The 16,325-nt window shown below is 34.7% G+C and overlaps 2 protein-coding genes across 2 annotated transcripts; one reads left to right on the forward strand and one right to left on the reverse strand.

The window, feature by feature from the left end:
• Positions 1–4,341: 4,341 nt before the first annotated feature.
• On the reverse strand, positions 4,342–5,852 carry LOC117920073 (zinc finger protein 10-like). The gene has a single exon (XM_034837424.1). The coding sequence runs from the start codon at positions 5,525–5,527 to the stop codon at positions 4,616–4,618; it is 912 nt and encodes a 303-aa protein (XP_034693315.1). The 5' UTR covers positions 5,528–5,852; the 3' UTR covers positions 4,342–4,615.
• A 6,883-nt stretch (positions 5,853–12,735) lies between these two features.
• On the forward strand, positions 12,736–14,860 carry LOC117919590 (tropinone reductase homolog At2g29290-like). The gene is made up of 5 exons (XM_034836781.1): positions 12,736–12,873; positions 12,962–13,169; positions 13,928–14,144; positions 14,242–14,357; positions 14,495–14,860. The coding sequence occupies exons 1-5, from the start codon at positions 12,785–12,787 to the stop codon at positions 14,666–14,668; spliced, it is 804 nt and encodes a 267-aa protein (XP_034692672.1). The 5' UTR covers positions 12,736–12,784; the 3' UTR covers positions 14,669–14,860.
• The last annotated feature ends 1,465 nt before the right edge of the window (positions 14,861–16,325 follow it).

Here is a 16,325-nt window from a genome sequence, read left to right on the forward strand (position 1 = left end):
TAGTTTTGGAAGAGTTTTGAATCAAACTTGTTTGAAAAACTCGACAGAATCTACATGACTGCTCAAGCCAGCTTACCTACTACTTAAGCACCTTGAACACTTAAGTGGTATGGCTTGAGCGCTCCAAGCCGCTTGAGCAGTTCTACCCTCCTTCAAAAGTCAATTTTAAAATCATTTTAAGTTAAAAAAAAAAAAAAAAAAACCTTCTATGACCAAACATAAAAATAAACAAACTTGCTAATAATAAACAATACTCAATGTCCTAACAACTACCAACTACTATTGAAAGTCTAAATAGCCTAACCATTGGCCCAAGGACTATTCTAACAACAAAGGTGGTTGTAGGGAATTTTGGATTACTCCGTTCTCTAACCTTGGATTGATTAGGTGCGCCAATTATGTGCTTGCAATCTTCATAAGGCTATCTAGATCATAACAACAAAATCAAACAAGTATATAAAAACTTTTTGAAGATCTAAATTTAAAAGTTTAGATGTGTTTACCTAGATCCAGATGTTCCTAAATCAATTTTTATTAGTGTAGAAAACTCCAATTTTGTAGAAGTTCCTACAAATGCAATAATATTTCACCTGATGGCTCCTCCTTGAATCCAATACATTGAAATGGTAGAGACCTCACAAATGATGAAGGATAAGGTTTTTTTTTTTTTTTTTCTCTAAGTGGCCAAAAAACAAAACTATCAAGAGTGAAACCCTGACCCCTAAAAAGGGTATTTATAGGCTTGTCATGGGTTTAAGAGACTTGGGTATTCCACCTTGTGCTTAATTAGGTCACTTAATCTAGCTCAATTTAAATAAACCATTCACTAACTCTTGTGTAATATTGCACATTTACCAAAACACCCTTATGCACACAAGTAAACTAAGAATCAATTGAACTCTCATAAATTATGTCATTAAAGAATATGAGTTCGAGTAAAGACCATTGGGATCCACAAGATAATTGTAGCTCCTACATAATCCAATTTTGAAGTTAACTAAATATCTCATTACAGAGAGTCAACTATACTTTAATACCTTATATATATTATCAATGTTTTCAGAACCAAATCGGTTAATGAACTTAAAAAGTTATTGGTTCACGGTTTAATAGTCAGACCAATGATTGTACCACAATCAAAAGCAAAAACGTACTGGACCCATTTCTCACTACAAAGTGAGACGTGACCAAATGTTTTTCTCGACGTCTTGACATTTAGCCTATTTGTAAAATTTACCACCTATAGGTTGGCTTTGTTTTATAGTTGTCTCTCATGGTTAGCCGATTTGACAACTATATGTAACAAAGCGTTTTCACAAGGCAAACTGAAAAATGGTGTTTATATGATCAACTTCACTCACAATAAATTTCCATCTTATGCAGGCAAACTCAAAAGGGCAATGCATAGCTTAAAACAGGTAGCATAAGCTTGGTATCAAGAGTTGAGTCACTTCTTGCTCAACTATGGTTCGTCAGCTCCAAATCTGACACATCCCTTATTTATTTATTTATTCATTCATGAAATCAAATAACAATTTATCTTCTAATCCATGTGGATAATGTTTTTATTATAGGTGAAAAATCAAATTTTCATCAAAAACTATACATTCATTGGTAGCATGGTTCTCAAAGAACCATGTTACATCCTCTTGCAAGAAAAGGATAGTTGATCGACTATTAATGACCAAATCAGAATATAGATTTGTTACTACTACTGCAGAAGAAATTAATTAAATCCATTCTTTTCTCAAAGAACTCAACGTCAACAATCAATCTTTGCCAACTGTTCTCCACGACAATGTGGAAACCACTTAGTTTTGTGCTAATCCAATCTTTCACTCACATATGAAGCATATTGTCATTGATTTTAATTTTGTATATGATCAAGCTCAACGTGATCGAGTATCATATGTTTCCACCTCTGACTAGCTTAATTGTTGATGATTTGACCAAACCCTTCTCATGGCAAAAGCTTCTCCAACTTTAGACCAAGATCGGTGTTTTTAATGGAAGTACCATTTGTGGTGTAATATAGGGGAAGAATTTTTCTCACCATGTATTCTTCTATATATACAGTGTGTGTGTGTATGTGTGGAAAACTAGGCAATAGATAAGAACTTTCAAGATTGAAAAATATGATTTAGGTAGAAGCACTGGCGTGTAGCAGCAGAAGAAACTGTTAAATCCTTATTTGTACTATATCCTTGATGCTTATTGTTAGAACCTGTGCGACTTTTAGGCAACTATAGTTCATTAAGCGATAAAATCTCAACCTGTGCGACTTTTAGGCAACTATAGTTCATTAAGCGATAAAATCTCAGATTTTATCGTAGGCAAACTAATGGAGTACTATTCATGATTTTTTTGAGATTGCCAAGTCCTGCATTACATAAACTGCTCATTTCAAAAGCTTACTAGCCAAGTACAGATTAATTTGTGCTAATATTACCGCATATATAGCTGCACGTGCCTAAACCTTGTTCGCTATCCTGAATGAATTCTTTGATACAATTGAGGAAATATGGGTACGTAGATCAGGCCCATTATATATGTACATAAGTATATTTTGATAATTAAGAGGATGAGAGAGAAAACAGTGGGCTGGTGAGACAGGAACTCTCTCCCATGCAAATATACTCCTCTTAGTTGTCAAGACAAGTATAAAGAATTACCTAATTAAATCCAACCCAATTACACTGGAATTTTTTTTGTTGAAACAATTTCATTGTTTAATGAATATTGTGGAATCACCTAGTGACCTATACAGAGTAACCTACGCAAGCGGAGAATAATTTCCCATTCTCTTCACTCAATTCTATAATAACCATATACTTAAAAAAGAACAGAGGAAGGACGTCAGATGCCCCATGTGCACTGCTGCATTGCCCTCCTAAAACTTCACTCACACCCTCTGCAGTCAGCAGACCTCGCTAGCCGTTACTAAGCAAACTTCTATCCAACTCACAGCTCACAACCCTAAACACGACAAACCCCAACCAATCACCTTTATCCCTCTCTTACACAGATGAAGTACTTCGTAGAAGCCTAAGCAAACAATCTTACTTTCCCTCTGCGACCGTCTTTCTACATAGTTTCCCACCCTCTCTCTCTCTTTCCCTTTCACATGCATCGTAAAAAACAAAAAACCCACATCGAAAAGACCCTCAACTCATTAAAGCAAGCTGTGATTCTCAGACGTGGGAGGAAAATATTTGTTGGGTATGACTTAAATTCACTCCGTACAAAGGCTCTTTCTCAGTTTCTCTGCAAACCCATTTAAGTCAAAGACAATGTCTACTCATTTTTCCTTAAAGAGAAAGAAGAAAAACCGACCCAGAATGATCGTCTCGCATCCTGGACGATTACAAGCACTGCACCTAGGGTTAGGGTTTAGATGGGTTTGATTCTTTATTCTTTATTTCATCAGTTGTCTAGGGTTTGTCATTGAGAGGGTGTAAATATATAACTAATTATGTGTACACAAGTAGAAACAAAAGACGCGTAGATAGCGCTTATGAGTCGTGATGCGATAATATTCTGTGGTATTTAAAAAGTGTATTTATCATATTATGTGCAATACTTAAATGGATAGATTCCGAAGAGTTGTTGGCAATTTTGGAGGGATTGAGAAAGAGAGAGAAAAGTGAGAGATGAGACCAGACGCAAATGGATTTTTGCGGGGGAATACTGTAACTGCAGCAGATCTGATGATGATGATGATAATAATACAAGAAAAAAGGGAATCCATGTTGCAATGTATCTGACTTATATGTCCTTGAAAATTCACCTTTGTGTGTATTGTGGGTTAGTTTAGTTATGCACTGATAGAATGTCAGTGACTTACTGACTAGGAATAATATTCCATGCATTTTCAGTCAGTTCCTTCACCCCCTAAAACCGAGCACATATGCCTATTCTCTTCACCAATCTATCTTTCTAAACCCCTTAGCTAATATTCAAAATCTCTCTCTCTCTCTCTATTCGTTCCATCTTATGTACCTACATTCGCATATACTCTCATCTGACAGTGTTCAACTTTCTATAGGTCTGTCCCTCTCTTCCTCTTGTTTGCTGAACAAATACATTCCTCCTGGGCGCAGGATGGTTTCTTGGACTGCTTTTAACCGTGCATGTCTTCTGTATCATGATATGTTGCACCAGAGAAACCCTAGCCACAACCTTACACAACTATACTAATCTATATCAGTAATGGTGGCAAGAGTACGACAAAAATAATTTCATATTATGAAGGCATAGATATTGTCAGTTTCAACTTCTTAATCAGCCTTGGCTGGAACACCGTAGTGTTTATCCACAGAATCGTGATATTAACTAGGAATGTGTAGTAACAACCTGATATGTATATACTAATAATACACCATCCTTCTTCCATGAAAGATGGACTTTTCAATTCTGTGATTTCCATATGGTGATTGTTACAAGCTGAAAGCTCATGGGGGACTTAGAGGGAACCAAGTGATCAAACTCAAAGCATAGAGGCTTGGCCATTAGATCAAAGGGAAAAGGAAAAGAAATTGAAGGGAGATTAAAATAAGAAATACAGAAATGAAAAAAAAAAAAATTGTCTGTATTTAAGGACATGGGATCTGCAATTCTACTTCACCTTTGGCCGTTCACCAAGCCTGAGCTCGAGATCCAAGTCTTCTAAGGAGCTAGCGCGAAGTTCAAGTACCTCTGGTTGGACGTGATGTCTATCACTTGAACTTGGTTTAAGGAAGAAAGGTAATAATGATGGTGAATCCGTTCTCCTTCTCTTGCAACTAATGGTCTCCTCCATGCCACCTGATGACGCAGTTTGACGAGTTCTTCGGACCACCCAATTCAAGCTTACAGATAAATCAGGTTTGACATAGTCCCCTTTAGCCCAACATCCTGATTCTAGAATTCTAGAGCTCTTTTCTCCTTCAGCTTTTGGATCCGACACGCAAATATATCCATCCGCACCCGAGTTTGGATTTGATGGTGCGGGAGAAAAAGGAGTCCTCTTTTTGTGCTCTTGGATAATAGAGGAAGAATAAGGAGGGACCAAGATCTGTTCAATACAATTCTCTTGCGTTTTTGGGGCTGAAACCCTAGAAAGTGAGGAAGGTGATGCAAGAACATCTGGATCAGAATTAGGGTTAGGGTTATAAACAAAGGTACAAACCTGAGATGGGTATTGAAAACCCAAAGATGAACAGGGATGCTGAGTATGATTGTGGTGATTTTGATGGTGATGGTGAAGAATTTCATTGTGGGGACTTGGAGACTGCTTTAGTCTGGCTCTATCCCTCCTATGAACATTCATATGACCACCTAGAGCTTGAGCTGACCTGAATTCTCTTTTACAAAAACTGCAAGAATAGGACCTTGGAGGCCAAATACACCCTCCAAGAGGCCCAGCTGCATCTTCTGCAAAAGCCTGTTCTTCCCATGAATCACTGTATGAAGGATTAGTGGATGCTTGAACATGAGAACTCAAACTATGTTTCCGCTTTGTCCACATCCAGAATCGTGCCTGCTCCATTGTACTAGAACCTGAGATCAACTTGACCGAGCTGAAAAGCAAAGATCAGTTCATATATGAAGGTATAGCAACAGAGGCGATTGTGGAGGCCGGAGATGAATGCAGATGGATGAGGGCGACTCTACATCCAACATGGAGACCTGAAAGCTACCTGCGAGAATCTACAAGTGAGAGCAATTGAATGAGAAAAGTCTCTTCTCTTGCTGAGGGGGTTGTTTTGGAAGGTGAAGTGGTGGGTACTCCTATTTTGGCTGTTTCAGTGTAGCTACCTTTTTTGGTTTATTAGTCGGCTCCCTACACAGTCACTGTAATGAGTATTCTATTTTCTTTTCCTGCAATTTTCTGTGGAAGGAGAAACAAAAGACTCAGAAAATCACCAGTGTGGGTCATGATAGGTCTTACACCTTGAGGGTGTATGCTTACAGACAAACTTATATAACCCTCTGAAATGACATGGGTAGCAGGGACCCATCAAAATGAAGTCGTATGATGACTTTGATTTGCACCACTTTGTATCCCAACACACTCCTTTTCATTTTCAGAATTTATCCCAAGAGCGTAATTAATGCATCTACTGATAAAGACTGGTTGATCAGCTCGTGAGCTTGCCCAAACTTGATGTACAAAAAATGTGTTAAAAAAATAAAAAATGAGTCCATCGTTCGCTCCGAACCAAAGCAGCCCGATTCCAAATTTCAAATAGTGTTTCAGGGAAGGTAATTATACACGTGGTAGTAATATTAAGGGTGAAGCTAGAATGGCAGCATTTTGGAATGATGGCGGGGTGGCAACCACATGTGCTCCAGAAAAGCCACATGCCCATCCAACACCCTCTAATATCTATACATGTCCACAAGCATTTCACTGCACCAACTGACCAAAAGTTTTAAATCTCAACACCAAGGAGCCCAAACTCAAGATTTCCAGATTGATATTAATAATTTTTTATTTTTTTATTTCATTTAATTTTGCAATTGAAAAAAAAAAAAAAAAAAACCTCCCATATATATGAACTAGAAAGGTGGGTTACATTAGAAAGGAAGTGCGCCTGCGAACACAACATTTATCTTCAATTATTGTTAAAATCATCAGTGTCTCCATTAACCATATCAATATCATTATTAACGTGATGAAGAGAGAGAGGTAAGAGCACTTTCTTTAGATCATGATCCCTTACAGAGGATTCATCTGACATCTCGAGATAAAAGACCCTTGCGGCTTGGATTGCTCACTGCTCATACCAATTTTGGTTTTAATCATTTTATACTTCTGTTCAGATTTCTTAATTATTATTATTATTATTATTGAGTCATTGAAAACAAAGGTATAAGATAAGGTTGAAAAAATAATATTAAAATTTCTCTAGGAAAGAAGACTATGAGACAAAAAGACAATTTAATAATTTAAATATTTTTAAAATATGGGCAAAATCATTAAAATTAAATTCAAATATTAAAAATTTACTTTAAAAAACAAAATTGAGGGCGCGTGTCCCGTGGTTTCAAACATTTTTCAGTTTACTTTCATAATAAGTTAGGGGGTAAACTAATTAAATTATAATATTAATAAATAAAGCTTCAGATGCATGCCTCTTTTTTTTTTCTCTTTTCTTTTGCTGTGAAGTAAACTTTATAATATGTATAATTACCCGTTAAAGGTATATGGAAATTGAAAATAAGAGTGTTTAGCCACAAATAATAAATTTCTTCTATTTATTATAAATCTTGTAAGAAGAAAACTTAAAGGTTTATTTGATAATGATTTTTTATAATAGTTTTTTATTATCTAGAAAAAAAAAAGGAAAAGGCATTTAACAACCAAAATTTGTTTTTTATTTTTAATTCTTGTAAAATGAAAATAGAATATTTTCAAATTAGTTATTTTTTATTTATATATTTATTGAAAACTATTTTAAAAATAATTATTCAAACATATAATATAATTAAAAATAAGATATTAAATATAAAAATTATTTTAAAAAATAAGTTAAAAATATTTTAAATTTGTAAATAAATTTTTATTTTATAAAACATTATAAAACAATTTTAAAAAATATACTCTTAAATACTATTTTTAAGAACCAGGTACCAAAGCACTTCAGCTTACGTTGGAGCCAAATGGGTCATCAGTTGAGAAATTGATTTGCCTGAAATCCATTTTTACAAGATTCCTCTTGTAGACATTTTATTGGAAGATAACAACTTCCTGTACCTGCTATTTCATGTACTAGACTTGGACTATTCCTCAATTCTGACACCTCTTTATAGGCTTGCTTCTCCAGCAAGAATCCTCAGTAAAAACCATTAATAAAATAGCTTGCTAGACAGCAATATTCTTCATTAAATGTTAGTAGATTTGAAACACCATTGACTGATTTCAATCATATAATCCCTCCACTTATAAAATAAATTACATCTATCACACAACTCGCAATGGAAATAAAATGAAAGAATTAATACAAATAGAAGCCTTACAAAATTAACGAAGAAAGTGCATGCATGAGTGGTGGCGGCCTGGTCGGGAAGACATTCACATAAAGACTACCGTTTCGGCCTCTGACCGTCCGTCCCGTCTCATATTTCTTAGGCTATACTTGTATGTAGCCCGTCATATTAGATCCACATGAAAGCCCTTATAAAAAGCTTTAAAAAGGCACTCATCGAATTCAAAATAAATACGTATAGTTGGCTTGACTAAACACTTGATCAGCACCCGCATGCCATGACGTGATTGGATATCAGAATAGTAGGGTAGCTGGATAGCCATTTAAAGAGTCTCCCGCAGTGTAAAGGATTCAATTAATACTCTGTTTGTAGCCATGCAGGACTTTTGGGTCCCCAAAAACCACCTAATTGATAGCTTGGCTTAAAATGTATCTTTCTTTCCGTCTCTCCAGCAGCTAAACTCTTTGCCTTGGGGATAATGTCAACATTACAGGTCAATATATTGACTGAATTTCGCCTCCCATTAAATAATAAATTTAATTAATGGTTAATTTAAATTAAAATGAATATTGGGTGGTTGAGAAGGGTCAAGATCTTATATTTTATTGTCTGTAGCGTTATGCTTGGCCCATTTGACCGGCATAGCCACATCTGATGCTAGAGGACTCGTCGTTTCCTCATTGGTACTGCGTTCTAGGGTCAAATTGGATTCTAGAAGTTCTGGGTGATTCAATGGAGGTAAAAGGAAACCGTGAACGTGATCAAGTAGTTCATAAAAGGAGACTCATCGGAAAGAGTTATAGTAACTGTCACAGATTTTATTATTCCAAAAACAAAATTAACTTACCTCATTAGTAAATTTAATTCATTAATTGAATTAAATAGAAGAAAATTAAATATCAATGAAATTTATGAAGTCTTTTATCAATAAAAGATAGAATAACACAAAAGATAAATATTCTCAATCCAAGTTCCATTACCTCAATTTTCTATAAATATGAGTATGATTCCTTTTATTAAAATAAAATTAAATAAAATTGTTATAAAATAAAGAGAATAGATAATAAGAATAATAAAATAAAAATATATAGATTTACATGAAAAATTTTAAATAAAAAAATTATAAATGATGAAGAAAAATATAATCATCATCATAACTTTAAAATACATATATATGGTACAAGCTTTTCAGGTTGAAAAAAAAAATTCTGGTCACCAAACTTTAGCAAAAATAAAATATCTAATATAAAAAAATGAAAAATGAAATAATTAATAATATAGGAAGAAAAAATATGCTTTGAAACATCATTTGAAATTCAATCTAACTGTATTTACTGTTTCAATATTGAACAAGCTTAATTCAAGGTCAAAACATTGATTTCATCTTCTCATTTTAAATATAGAAAATATTAAAAAGAGATAAAAAAAAAAATACCTATTAAATCCTTGCATGATTGATGGCCTCATTCCCACAGAGAAGAATTGATCCACGAATTCCAAATATTTAGACGCAAGATAATGGACATGGACATACCCACCATTTCCCTATTATATTAAAACCACTTCGAAGACTAATCAGACGGCTTCTCCATTAAAATATACCACTAACATTGTCTCATCTCTGGAGATTCTACCCACTAAAATGTTTTCATTCCTCAACTTGTTTGAAAAACAAAGGCCAAGCTTTCAATAAAAAAAAAACAGAGATAATTGCATTATTCAGCTCAAGACATCAAATTCTAAATGATTGTAGACGGGGACCAATATTATTGGCTGCAGTGACATGACACTGAGTGACCAGGCAACAGTAGAGATCAGGACCTACCTCTATCAGCTAAACTTTATGTTACTGTTCCTATAATGAAACAATGATTTTATACCATCTGGCATTCAATAGCTTGCTTTCTCAAACAACTAAGAGCTGGAGTTATGAAACTTCGCACCTCCTCAGATTCTTGCATAAAGAATTGAATAATTACATGTTGTTTTCTTACCCTCTGATCATTAAAATATTTTGGAGAGAAAGTGTCGGTAAGGGTTGTTATCTTTGGAATTTCTTGCTTTTTAAAATAAAAAAAGACAAATATAGCTGTGACTGGTACCTTCTTTCATAAAAAAATGAGTGAATAAAAATACAGAAAAACTCTCACAAACATGCATGTTGAAGATTTGTATGGACATGTCACCACTAAATTGATTACTACCCGACGACATAACATGTATATAATAAGGTTAATATCTTCTTAAGTAATGTAGTATTTTTATCCATCCTATTACTATAAAGTATATTCTACTCATCTTGATCCACAGGGACGTTGCTAATTAAACAAAGCAAATTTGCTTAAGCGATTAGTGATCAAGATTGGGCTGTACAAGTGTTGCTTTATTTTACTTGTTCAATATATTTCTATATCAACAACTATTTTTAATTACTAGTTGCTAGTAATACATCATAGTAAAATATTAAACTTATTGGTAAAATAAACGGGTGTGATTTGAATTAAACGTCATCCCCGTTACAAAAAGTCATTTGAGATGAAAGTTGTAATCATCCGTATGATATATCGTTATTTAATACTATTATTCATATGGTAAAATAAATTACCAATTTCATGGGTCATTTCATAATTTTTAGAATGTGTATTGTAAGTTGTGGTATATGACTAAAAATGGAACCTAGCTGGCTCGTAACAAATTCCTTTGGCTTCATAACTAATTGTTTCTTGTAGGACTTTTGGTTCAACCGTTTGACCCGCTTAGAATTTTCCGTCATATGTTACATCCGCGATGAAAGATCATTTTTAGAATTTGGTTGAATGTCCCTTTCTGAGATTAGAAAACATTTAATTAATATCACATCACGAGAGAGGCAGAGAGGGAGAGAGACCATCCTCTTGCTTGTGGAGGTAGGCTAATTTTATTGAAATTGATTGATTAATTATTTAAGGATGATGGACCTAGATCATAGCTAACACGGCAAGGAAGAGAAATCACTCCCCCATGTTCCATGGGGTGTTGAACTTGTCAACTTCTATGCCCTACAGTCTCTATGCCCGTCACTATATATTATTCTTATTATTTTCCCATGTAGACGTTCACACAAACTTATTAATTACTTCCAACTTCCAAGCTCAAATGCTGACCAATGTTTCACTGCATTGAAACACTGATTTTTCTTTTTTTTCTTTTTTCTTTTTGACATAAATATCCTTAAATTGATAAATAAAAAAAATCAATTTATATCATTTATGTCACATAGAAAAAAAATTGAAAAAACGTGCTATAATTTTCATTATTTTTGCTTCGTTGAGAAAACTATAATAAATGAGCTGTTAAGATGCAAAGTGACAACTCAATTCTAAGATTTATAATAATGCCTTGGTAATTCTAGTGACAAATGGTCAACCAACCCCAAGTTTAAAATTCAAGTCACTTTCTAATTTAGCAGTAGATTATGTCATGCCATGCTTATCACCTTATCTATTGACGTAGTCGGCTTTAATATAGGGTTTCATAAGGATTATTAAAATGCAACTAACCATGGATTTTGAATAGGATTTGTATGCAAGACTTTTTTCAGTCGTCGAGTCAATTTTGCTATCCCTGACTGATTTGAAATAGTCTTCAGATTTACACTAAACATTATTATCTGAAATATTTGTACACTGCTTTAACATTCTATCTCCTCTCCCTTCTAAAATATTTGTAAAAACTACCCCCTCATGGGCCTTGAACGAAGCGGGTGATGGACAAGGGAACTGCCTTAATGGGCTGAATCTGAATTATTTGGGCCTGAAAGTTAGTTAAGCCCAATTTGTTGGAGGGAATAAATGAACTGCTTGTACTATGTACAGCACAAAATGATGCTTCCACCTTCAAGGCTTCAACTGGGATCGAACTCAGTGGGCCCCACCAAAAAAGAGAGAAGCAATTTTACTGGCTTAAGATTCAGCAGACCAAAAAGCTGTAATATGAAGGTGATATTCTTCCTTTATCACTACTAATAAGAATAGTGATTAGGAGTGATTGGACAGAAATGAAGTAAAAGCATGGGAGGCCTTCTCGGGCCCATATGGTAGAGTGAAGTGAAGCCTATCCAAACAGGTGGGGGACGGGCTGGGTTGGTTCTGTGGGCAACGATCCCGCCCGTTACGCCACTCCCACCAATGGACACCTGTCGTCCTGCAGACAAAGTCGGCATAGACTTCTTTCCCTCTGACGTGGATACTGAGTTTTCCGTCAGTGATGATGACCACTGCCTCCTGGGGAAAATATGGCCAGTTGTATCTTGTATTTCAAAGTCACCCTTCCCTTTTTAATTATATGTGAACATTAACTTGAATCTATTTCCAATTTATTACATAGTATGGACAACCACACCATCTTTACCTGATTACAGTCTTCGTCAAAGGCTCAAAGATGACAAAGATAAAACAAAATAAAATAAAAATCAATATGGGTTGATCTACTTTTTTTCCTCCGGATGAAAACCAAAGATCTAAGGTTTCAAAAGTGAATAATATTTAATATCTGTTTCCTAAAACAAAACAAGGGCCTCATGATAGTCAACTATGTTGCTTGCCAAGGAAGGCTTCAAATAATTGAGATGATCAAAGTAAGCTATATATTAATGCACACAGCTGGCGGGGAGCAAACGGGATGGGGACAAGTCCAGTTGTTTACTTGTTTTTAATTTCACACATTATAAAACTTTTGATTTAATTATGATTTTGGTTCCCGGTCTTTTAGGCCCCCGTCTCTTATATTTTTTTCCAACCCAAGCCAGAAAAAGCAACACTTGCAGAAGCAAAACATGGCGGCCTCTGAGCCAAGTTGCAGAGCAAAGAGATGGTCTCTCAAGGGCATGACCGCTTTGGTCACAGGCGGCACTAGAGGCATTGGGTTAGTAACTGTTCGGTCTCTCCCTCCATCTCTCTCTCTATATTTTTATTTCTTCTTATTTGTCATGTGTGTGAGCTTTTCAATTCAGATATGCCATCGTAGAAGAACTAGCAGAACTGGGTGCAATTGTGCATACATGTTCTCGCAACCAAACAGAACTCAATGATCGCTTGCAAGAATGGGAGGGAAAGGGATTCAGAGTGAGTGGTTCAGTTTGCGACCTGACATCTAGAGCTCAAAGGGAGAAGCTGATGGAGACCGTGTCCTCTCTTTTTGAGGGCAAGCTCAACATCCTTGTAAGTGTTTTTACCTAAAGCAAATCCATAACTAGCTTTGTTTCTCATAATTGAATGGTGCATTTTTTATTTTTTTAAAAGAAATAAAAGGATCACCTCATTCCATCATCAAGACTCTCAAGCTAAACTGCATTTTCCACTGATCTGATTAGATGTGTATCAACTGTACATCAGGTAGTTTCACAAGAAGCCAATCCTGCAGCCCCTTCGTAAGAACAGTAGTTGGGATTAGATTAAAATATCACTCCTAGTTAATTTATAATGTTATTATTGTTGTAGGTATCTGACATTTTCGTGGTTGTCATATATTAGACTTTGAGACCACAGCTATCAGCTATGGGTCTTCTAGAGGGAGTAGGACCTCATCCGAGATTTGGGGAAGTCCTTCCGCACCGAAGTCATATCTATGTTGTGTATATTGTAATTTTTGAAGGATTCTTTTCTTTTTGGTAAAGAGATTTTCCTTTTCATTCTTTTGACTTTGAGAGTTGTGAGTTGGATGAGATCAATTATGTAATCTTCCTTAGAGTTGCCGTCCCCATAAGTTTGATGTTTCCCTTTTACTAGCAATAGTGATTAATTTACTTTGTCTTAAGAGGACAATATTTAAAAATAAGAAAACAAATTTCAACTTCTTGTCTCCACAATTAATGGATTAGATAGTTTCAGCTGTCCTACTTTTCATATGGGGAGGCATGCAATTGATTGTAGTCGATCATTTTCCAACCTAATTACCTGTGGATGATGTTGCCTCTCAGGTAAACAATGCAGCTACAGTTGCCCTGAAAGCAACTACAAACTACACAGCTGAAGATTGCTCATCTATACTCCAAACCAACTTTGAGTCTCCTTACCATCTGTGTCAACTCGCACACCCCCTCTTGAAAGCATCAGGAAGAGGGAGTATCATATTCATCTCCTCTGTAGCTGGCCTGATATCCCTACCTCACATGTCTGTTTATGCCGCGACCAAAGGTATATCTTATCTATGTTTCTAGAATAGCAAAAATACTTGAAGGTCTCTGCTCAAAAGAGTTTGATTAATTTACATATATATCATGGCTGTTTTCAGGAGCGATTAATCAAGTTACCAAGAACTTGGCATGTGAATGGGCTAAGGACAACATTCGCACAAACGCAGTTGCACCATGGACCGTTAGAACCTCCGTCAGACCTATTTTGGAGCCGGTAAGATAAATAAATATAAATCGTCCCCATCTACAGCTCTTTTATGCTGCTAATATGAATCAATACATAAATGTTCTTTATTGTAGTTGTTGTAACCACATGTCTAGCTTACATTCGAAAACTCCTCTCCTCTCCAGGACAACCCTATGGCAACCGCATATCCACAGCTACTCGCTCGAACTCCTCTCCACCGAATTGCAGAGCCTGATGAGGTGTCACCACTAGTTGCGTTCCTTTGCCTTCCTGCTGCTTCATACATCACTGGCCAAGTTATTTGTGTTGATGGTGGATTTTCAGTCAATGGTTTCTAGCCCCAAGTTATTTGCGTTGACCCATTTCGTGCCTTACCTTTTTTTTTTGTTTTTTTTATCACCGTTGATGTATCCCTTATCAGTAATAATTTTGGTCATTTCCCGGAATAAGACCAAAATTCAAATCCATATCAATGGGAACTCATCCTTACAAAATCTTAATCCCTTTATAAAATGCCGTTATTAGCCTCATCGCCTCATCGACTCAAAAGTCAAAGCCATATTTTAAGAAAACAATGAGATGATACTTTCGAAATATTCTATATTTTTATTCAAAGAAAATAGCGGGACCACGATGGGAATATTCTATATTTTTATCAAGGCCTAAAAAAAAACAACTAATTACCAAATTTATTTTTTGCATATGAGACAACCAGATGAAATTTCACATCGTTGGTCCCACGAATTGTTTTTATTAAACGTTCAATTATCATTCTCTATAAAATCATAATTAATTTGTCTAGCTAGATAAATTAATAATGCTACATAATAAGCTTTTGAAGATGGTACCAAGAGTGTGCACCTCCCCTTTTAAAAGCATTTGGGTAGAAGTATAGTATTTATCTTTTAAGTTGGTGTCTTAATATGACTCATTTCTATTAAGAGTCAAATTGACTAAGATTTTAGAAAGACCTATGAATTTAAAAAGTATTTTTGAAAAAGCATTAGGTATTGAACAAAAAATTTAAGAAACATTTTTAAAATTTTGAAAAATCATTTTTAGTATTGAAATAAGTAATTTTCCTAAAAACATTTCAAATAGAAATACTCTTAAACGTAAATTAAGCCCACAACATTTAAAGGTATATTGAATAATGGAATAATAATATCGACAACCAAGTAGAATATTGCATATTAATAAATGAATCTCAAATGTGATTGTTTTATATGGAGACATGAATAAAATCACAAGAGGTCTGAAACATGACCATGCAAAAGATAATATTGGAGTTTATATAATTGCATCTTGGGTCAGTAACACATTGCTAATTGATGATATTGAAGTAAAATTCTTACCTTTTATTTCTTTATTTGAAACATAAAAATATTTAATTATGATACTGAAAATAACTTTTTTCATATCAGATGAAAAAAAAATGCTAAAGCATCTTTTTAATTTTCTAAATTAGATTTTATATAATTTAATATTTTTAATAATTAAATTATCATCGTATCTTAATAACAGTGTAGTGATCACTAAGTCCTAATGTTCTATTTTTAGCTACTAGGTGTTCACTATTCTATAATAACTTACATGATTCATCAATTTCGCCATTGAATCGATCTTACTATTTTCATTTTCTTCCTTTTACATTTAGGTTAATCTTATGGAGATTATAGCATATACATCGCCTAAAAAGGTTATTTGCCTCTTGGAAGAGTCTAATGAGGTTTCATCATCGGTTATATTTATGGATCCAACTTCAGTCATAATAATGTCTTTGTGGAACTATAGTTTAGGGATGACAGCATAGTGGATTTGGGACATATCACTCTCATCCCAACTCCGCCTTATTTGTTCAAGATAATTCTCATCTGTGTCCGATTAAGAAAAATTAAACATGGTGGGGTGGGGTGAAGCAAGCATACCGCCCCATCCCACCCTGTTTAACCTTTTTAATTTTTTTCTTAACATTTTTTAATTATATCAAAATAA

This window comes from Vitis riparia, chromosome 8 (genome assembly GCF_004353265.1).
Source record: "Vitis riparia cultivar Riparia Gloire de Montpellier isolate 1030 chromosome 8, EGFV_Vit.rip_1.0, whole genome shotgun sequence".
Lineage (NCBI taxonomy): Eukaryota > Viridiplantae > Streptophyta > Magnoliopsida > Vitales > Vitaceae > Vitis > Vitis riparia.